At 48.9% G+C, this 6,499-nt stretch overlaps 1 protein-coding gene across 1 annotated transcript in view; it reads left to right on the plus strand.

Moving 5' to 3' along the window:
• LOC114072286 (dynein heavy chain 9, axonemal-like) overlaps positions 1-6,279 on the plus strand; it is a gene marked incomplete at its 3' end in the record, with an annotated part of 16,553 nt that extends 10,274 nt beyond the window's left edge. The window contains exons 6-8 of the mRNA XM_027910200.1: positions 1,723-1,846; positions 5,527-5,669; positions 6,118-6,279. Coding sequence (XP_027766001.1) covers positions 1,723-1,846; positions 5,527-5,669; positions 6,118-6,279 — 429 coding nt within the window. The remainder of the gene's footprint in view (positions 1-1,722; positions 1,847-5,526; positions 5,670-6,117) is intronic.
• Between the last annotated feature and the right edge of the window lie 220 nt (positions 6,280-6,499).

Here is a 6,499-nt window from a genome sequence, read left to right on the forward strand (position 1 = left end):
TGGTGTCTTATGCCAGTGCTCCAAGCACTGAGAACATTCCAGACCAGCCTTGAGTGTCAGCCCTGAGCTGTGCTAATGAAGCCTAGGTATTTCTAGTTAAACCAGGGTGTGGTAATTAGCTCATCTGTGAGGTGCCTGTTGTGGAGTGATTTGGAGGTAGAAAAGGAGCAAGTATGAAATCCCAATCCCAAATCAGATGCATTTCCTCCTCTGCTATTTTGTATGTGAAGGGACTGAGCGGATTGTGAATGGTTCACTAAAGACAACATCTACTTGTGCTTATATTTATGCATAGGCCAGTGAGCTTAGGAGTTATAAATTAACATTTTGGGATATCACTGGAAGGTTTTTTAAGTTTTTTAGCTGCTGGCAAATGATTTGCAGTACAAAAATGTGAAAACCACCATCACAGTAACTTCACTCCCTTCTGCTGGGAGATGCAATGGCCAATGACTCCAGGTTCCTTCCCCATCAGTGGCACAGCCTGATGACCTGTGTTTGTGTTCAGGCTATTTCCATGATGTCACACCAGTCTGTCCCACCATCCATTGGGTATTTTCATCTCTGCTCTGTTTTGAGCCCAACTCCTGGGATTTTCCAGCTCCTACCTGCCCATTTCCTGTGGCAGTCTCAGCTGGGAATGGAGCTCAATACCAGCTTTAATCAACTTGTTTTCAAAACATCTCTTTGCTTCTCTGTCTCTAGAGGTGGGAGATAATTTGATGTTCCCTTCACTCTGTATTCATCTGCAAAGAATTTATGAATCACAGACTGGTTTGGCTTGGAAGGGACGTTAAAGACCACCCCCTGCCATGGGCAGGGACACCTTCCACTAGCCCAGGTTGCTCCAAGCCCCGTCCAACCTGGCCTTGGACACTTGCATGGATGGGGCAGCCACAGCTTCTCTGGGCAACCTGTGCCAGGGCCTGCCCACCCTCACCGTCAGGAATTTGTTCCTAAGGTGAAATATAGTGTAATTTTTTTTTTTCTCATCTATGGAAGAGCAAGATGGTGACACCTTCCCCATCTGCCTTTGGCCTTCCCCACTCTTATCATCCATCTAATCCAAATTTCCAGCAATCAAAGTAGCAAACTGTGTTGTGTTTTTTTTTAAAGCATGTGTGTTTTGCCGAATTTCTAAGAGAGTTTCTGAACCCTTTTCCAGTGCACAATCCTTCAGGATCCCTCACGTGTCTGGGACCCTGCTTGGAGGGGTGGGAAGGAAAGGATGGAGGTTCAGCTGGATGAACATCTTCTTCCAACCCAAGCTATTCTATGATGATTCAACTGATGAAAAAATTGGATTTCCCAAAGATGGTGGATGCTGTTCCCTTTGAAATACAGCTGCTATTCCATGGGAGCAGGCAGGAAAACAGGGACAATCACAGTCTCCACAGCCAGGGATTGCATTGGTGCTTTCAGCCAGGGACATTGCCCTGGTCTGGCAGTGCTGGCCGGGACCTTCTTCTGATTTCTCTGTTATCCAGACCTGGGCATGATGTCAAGCCTGACCTGTTAATGCCTGACAGTGGTGACAGGAATGGGCTGGAAGGCTCAGACATGAAGGTGCAGAGTGGCCAAAGTGCAGTTTCCCACCAATTAACTGCAATTGCTTTGCTCTCAGTGCACGGGGAGGTTCTGAATTATCCAGCTGGTAGCACTGATACCCTGTCCATGCTTTGCAGAGTGTAGGGACAACCCCTCTTGCTTTCCAACCTCCAGGCAGACCTGGCAAACCTGTACCTGAAGGCTGGTGTGAAGAACACGGGCACCGTGTTCCTGCTGACCGATGTGCAGGTGGTGGACGAGCAGTTCCTGGTGCTGGTCAACGACTTCTTGGCATCAGGTACATTCCTCCTGCTTTGATTTCTCCTCTCCCCATCTTCAGTGGAGCACCTGGAATTCTAGAATCTACAGCAGGGCAAGAATGGAATAAGCTGGAAGTCACAGGGGTTAAGCCCTTGGGTAAAAGCCATGCCGGGGCCTCCCTGGGGAGCAGCTCCATCAGCTGGGAGATTTCTTTGCTTTCACTCATGTCTTGTGCCCCTTTTTGCATAAACCATGGAATACTGCACGTGGTTGTTATATGATGTGTCTGTTGGGATATTGCAGCTGAGGACAGAGCCAAAGGTGAGGAGTTTCACCTATGGATCCCATGTGTCCACATGATAAATTAAGGTTGTTCCTGGCTAGAAGAATTGACTGGAGTGTCATGGAGGGGGGGAGGTGAAAGGCTTAGACAAAATTTATTAGAAAAGCCCTTTCATTGAGCTACAAGTTGTAGAAAGGACCCCCTGGCTTTCTAAACTCATCAGAGAGACGAGCCTGGGGTGGCTGGATCCAATCTCAGCCTCAGATTTTGTCCACAGTTTAAGGAATTAAGAGTGAATGACTTTGTCCCACAGGTTTTAATGATGTCAAATCAGATATATTTATATAAAGGGAATTATTTATTATGACAAAAGAACAGACAAATGAACAGATGAAAGATCTTACTCAGAATTATTTACTACACAGTATAAAAGCTAAAAACTATTCATGATACAGTATAAGATAGGCTAGTGCACTGTATCAAAGCAGTTCTATCAAAGCAATTGTATCAAAGCTGGCAAAAAGAAACAATCATTAAGTAGGGATTGATGTAACTCACCACACAAGGATCCTGGGCAGAGCTTTCACTCAAGCTCTGGGGAGTGACCACGAAGAGGCATCACTGCTTTACAGGAGAAGCTCCACACACTCCAAGAATGCCTGTGGAAGAATCTGCCATATGAAAGTTGGACTGGGCTTTTATAGTTATATAGTGATTGACTGCCAGTCACATATTCCCAGGCCAGCCAGCAGCTTATCTGTCAAATCCTGCTTCAAAAAGCAGGGCGTGTGTTTGCAGTTGGTGAACCAGGCTGCTTTTAGCACAATTCAACACCAAAATAGCACCATGGCACCAGTGGTAGTTCAGCACAGGGTTTGGATTCTCTGGCTGGATTTGATGGCCAAGGCAGGTAAGACCTATCAAGGCAGAGCATCCTGCTCCTTGGAGTATCTGTGGCTGGTAGATGATGCAAAGCCACGATGACCATGTCTGTGTGCATCACCTGGCTGCTTATCCCATTCCAGTCCTTCTCCTCTTGTTTTTCCACATGCACTGAAGGTTTTGGGTTGTTGCTCACCAAAACCATTGCAGAGCAATCAGTGTCTGTGCCAGTGCTCTTCCTCCCTGCAGGATGTGGCACAGATGTGTGGTGAGCACTCCCTGGGCCGGGTGTGCTGCAGCTCCCTGGGAGTGCAGGTTGTGTCAGTGATGCCTAAAAACAGCTCCAGATAAAAGCCCTAAGACTCCATCAGTGAGTTTTAGCTTCCAAAGCATGCAGCCAGAGTTACAAAAGCCTCTTGCTTTTATTTAGTTACCTAATTAACAGTTCAAAGCATTACACCTCCTTCCCAAATCGTCCCTCCAACTCTACCACCTTCGCCCCACCCCTGACACACCTCCTGAATTTGAGTCAGAGGGCTGGAAGACCCTTCTGTCTTCATCTTCCTCATCTTTTCCCTTGGTCTTTGGCACATTATCATGCCTTCTGGAATGGCCTCCAGGCTTCTGAATAGCTTTGACTGGTTGTATCAGCTGTTACGCCTCTTTCTGAGTATGTTTTTACAAAGAGAGAAATCTTCACCTTGTTAAAGTCCCTTGTCTGTTGAAGTTCTTAACAAACAATGTTAAACAGCATTATTAGGAATTTTGTACAAAGGTACTAGCAAGCTCTATTGAAACTCATTTCAGGTAGATTTTAAGGCATCATCACTGGGGCTGTGGGGGACAACCAGAGTGGGCATGTTCCCCACGCTCCCTGAGAAATCACTGCCTGCCACTTGTGGCCTTGTTTATAGGCCAGGCTTAGGGAGGTACCAGCTGGTTCAGGTGCCCTCCAGGGATGGGGAGGGGGGAGGAATCAGCAGCACAACTGAGAGTTATTTGTGTTTAACTCCAGAGGTGACATTTGGGGCTGTAAATTGGTGGCCAGATGGTTTCACCATCAAGCAAATGCTGCCTGTGATGATTTTATAACCAGGAACAAGGATGAGGGTCGTTGTGGAGGGCAGGAAGTAGCTCCCCCCAGCTCCTGATGTAGATGCACAAACACCTGATGAGTGAAGGGGAAGCTCAGGTGAGAGAGCTGGGGCTGTTCAGCCTGGAGAAGAGAAGGCTCCAGGGAGCCCCTTCCAGTGCCTAAAGGAGCTCCAAGAGAGTGGGAGAGGGACTTCGGACAAGGGCCTGGAGGGACAGGACAAGGGGGAATGGCTTTGCATTGCCAGAGGGCTGGGTTAGATGGGATACTGGGAAGGAATTGTTCCCTGTGAGGGTGGGCAGGCCCTGGCACAGGTTGGGCAGAGAAGCTGTGGCTGCCCCATCCCTGGAAGTGTCCAAGGCCAGGTTGGACGGGGCTTGGAGCAACCTGGGCTGGTGGAAGGTGTTCTTGCCTGTGGGAGGGGGTGGAAGGAGATGAGCTTTAAGGTCCCTCCCAGCCCAAAGCTTTTTGGGATTCTGGGATTCCTTGTCCTGCAGTGAGGGGTGGACTGAGCATCCTGGCTTTGTGGTGTCCCAGGCAGCTCATGGTGGCTTTGAAAGGCATCAGGTTTTCCTGTGGTTGCTCTGGGGGACTGTGGTGACAGATCCAAGGTCCCCTTCCAGGGTTTGGGAGGCAACATAGGAGACTGAGACTCCCCATGAGGTGAGTGAGGGCTGCCCAGGGGCTGCTGGCTGATGGCTCTGGCTGCTCCCTGCTCTGCAGCCTCTAATTTTTAACTTGTTTCACTTCTTACCATTTAGAAAGCCAGAACAAAATATACCTTTTAGTAATTCTTTTAAATGAGCAGATTTCTGAATTAATGTATTTCCTTAAGTGATTACTGCTCATATTGATAGTAGCTGACTCAATAAAGGGGATTTTAATCAAATCAGAAGCCAAAAAGGAAGAGAGTAGGTGACAAATTAAAGAAGCACTAAAAAAAAATATTTAGTTGGGTGCATTTATGGCAATCAATTGCTCAATTATTAAATTTTAAAAATGTTTACAAGATTTCTAGCTTTTAAAATGTTTTGGTGACCTGTGAGTTTTTTGACCACTGCTGGCAATGGCCCTGAACAGCTGCAGAAATTGTACATGTAATTAATGCACTTGCCAAACTCAAATGATTTTATATAATGTATAGCATATTAGGGATTTGATTATTTTATTGTAATCTAATTAGCTCTGTAGAACTAAAAAAAATGGACTTTCTATGCTCTGACTCTATTTTATGTCCCTCTCCCTTGTGCTTCTTAAGGGAAGTTTGCTTTCATAAGTGTTTCTTTTTTAGCAGCATGACCTTCTGTGCCCCTCTGTTGTTGCTGGGGCCTGTTGGCACCTGATTTTACCTGAGGAAGGGACTTCCCTGGGCCCCAGAAGAGGGAGGCAGCTGCTTCCCTTTGCTCTAAGACTGCAACAGCACCCAGCCTAGCCCAGTAACCCCAAACTCTTCTCTTAGGGGAAATACCTGATCTCTTCCCTGATGAGGAAGTCGAGAACATCATCAACAGCGTGAGGAATGAAGTCAAAGGCCAAGGGTTGATGGGCTCCAGGGAGACCTGCTGGAAGTTTTTTACAGAGCGGGCTCGGCGGCAGCTCAAGGTGAGAGGGATGGGGGAGGCCAGATCCTTCCCATCCCCCCTGGAGCAGGTGTGAGGGGTGGAGATGCCTTGGGCTGCCCTGGGGGGGCTGCAGCCTGAAAGGCTTTGCTGTCTGGGCATGACAGGAGCTGGGATTGTCCCAGCAAGGTGCACCAAAGCATGGGATGTGCTGTCTGTTATCATCGCTTCTGGGTGTTTAAAAAGCTCAGAGGGCTCCAGGACAGAGGTTGCTGCTCCCTTGCTTTGACCTGGGTTCCTGGAGGAGAAGAAGAGATGCTCTGTCCTGGGAAGTAGAATGGAGAGATGTGTGTCCCGTCTCTGCTGTTTGGGTGGTAACTGTGGGATCCTCCATTGGAAGTGGCTGGTAGAGGCTGGGATGGGCTGCATGGCTGGAACCCGGTGCCTCCTCCTGGCCCTGCCTCCTCCCTTCTCCTCCCTGGGCTCCACAGGTTGCTCTGTGTTTTTCCCCCGTTGGCTCCAAACTGCGCGTCCGCAGCAGGAGATTCCCGGCCCTCGTCAGCTGCACCACCATCGACTGGTTCCAGGAGTGGCCACGGGAGGCCCTGGAGTCCGTCAGCCTCTGCTTCCTGAGAGACATGGGGGCTGTGGAGGTGAGACCTCACACAGAGTCACAGAATGTGCTGAGCTGGAAGGGACCCCCAAGGATCATCCAGTCCAACCCTCAGCCCTGCACAGGCCCAGCCCCAAGAGTCACCCCCTGTGCCCCAGAGGATCATCCAAAGCCTCCTGCAGCTCTGGCAGCCTTGGGGCTGTGCCCACTGCCCTGGGGAGCCTGTTCAGTGCCCAACCAGCCTGTGGGGGAAGAACCTT

Source organism: Empidonax traillii, unplaced genomic scaffold (genome assembly GCF_003031625.1).
Source record: "Empidonax traillii isolate 1590-97213 ecotype Southwest subspecies unplaced genomic scaffold, ASM303162v1 scaffold2921:size16979, whole genome shotgun sequence".
NCBI classification, from domain to species: domain Eukaryota; kingdom Metazoa; phylum Chordata; class Aves; order Passeriformes; family Tyrannidae; genus Empidonax; species Empidonax traillii.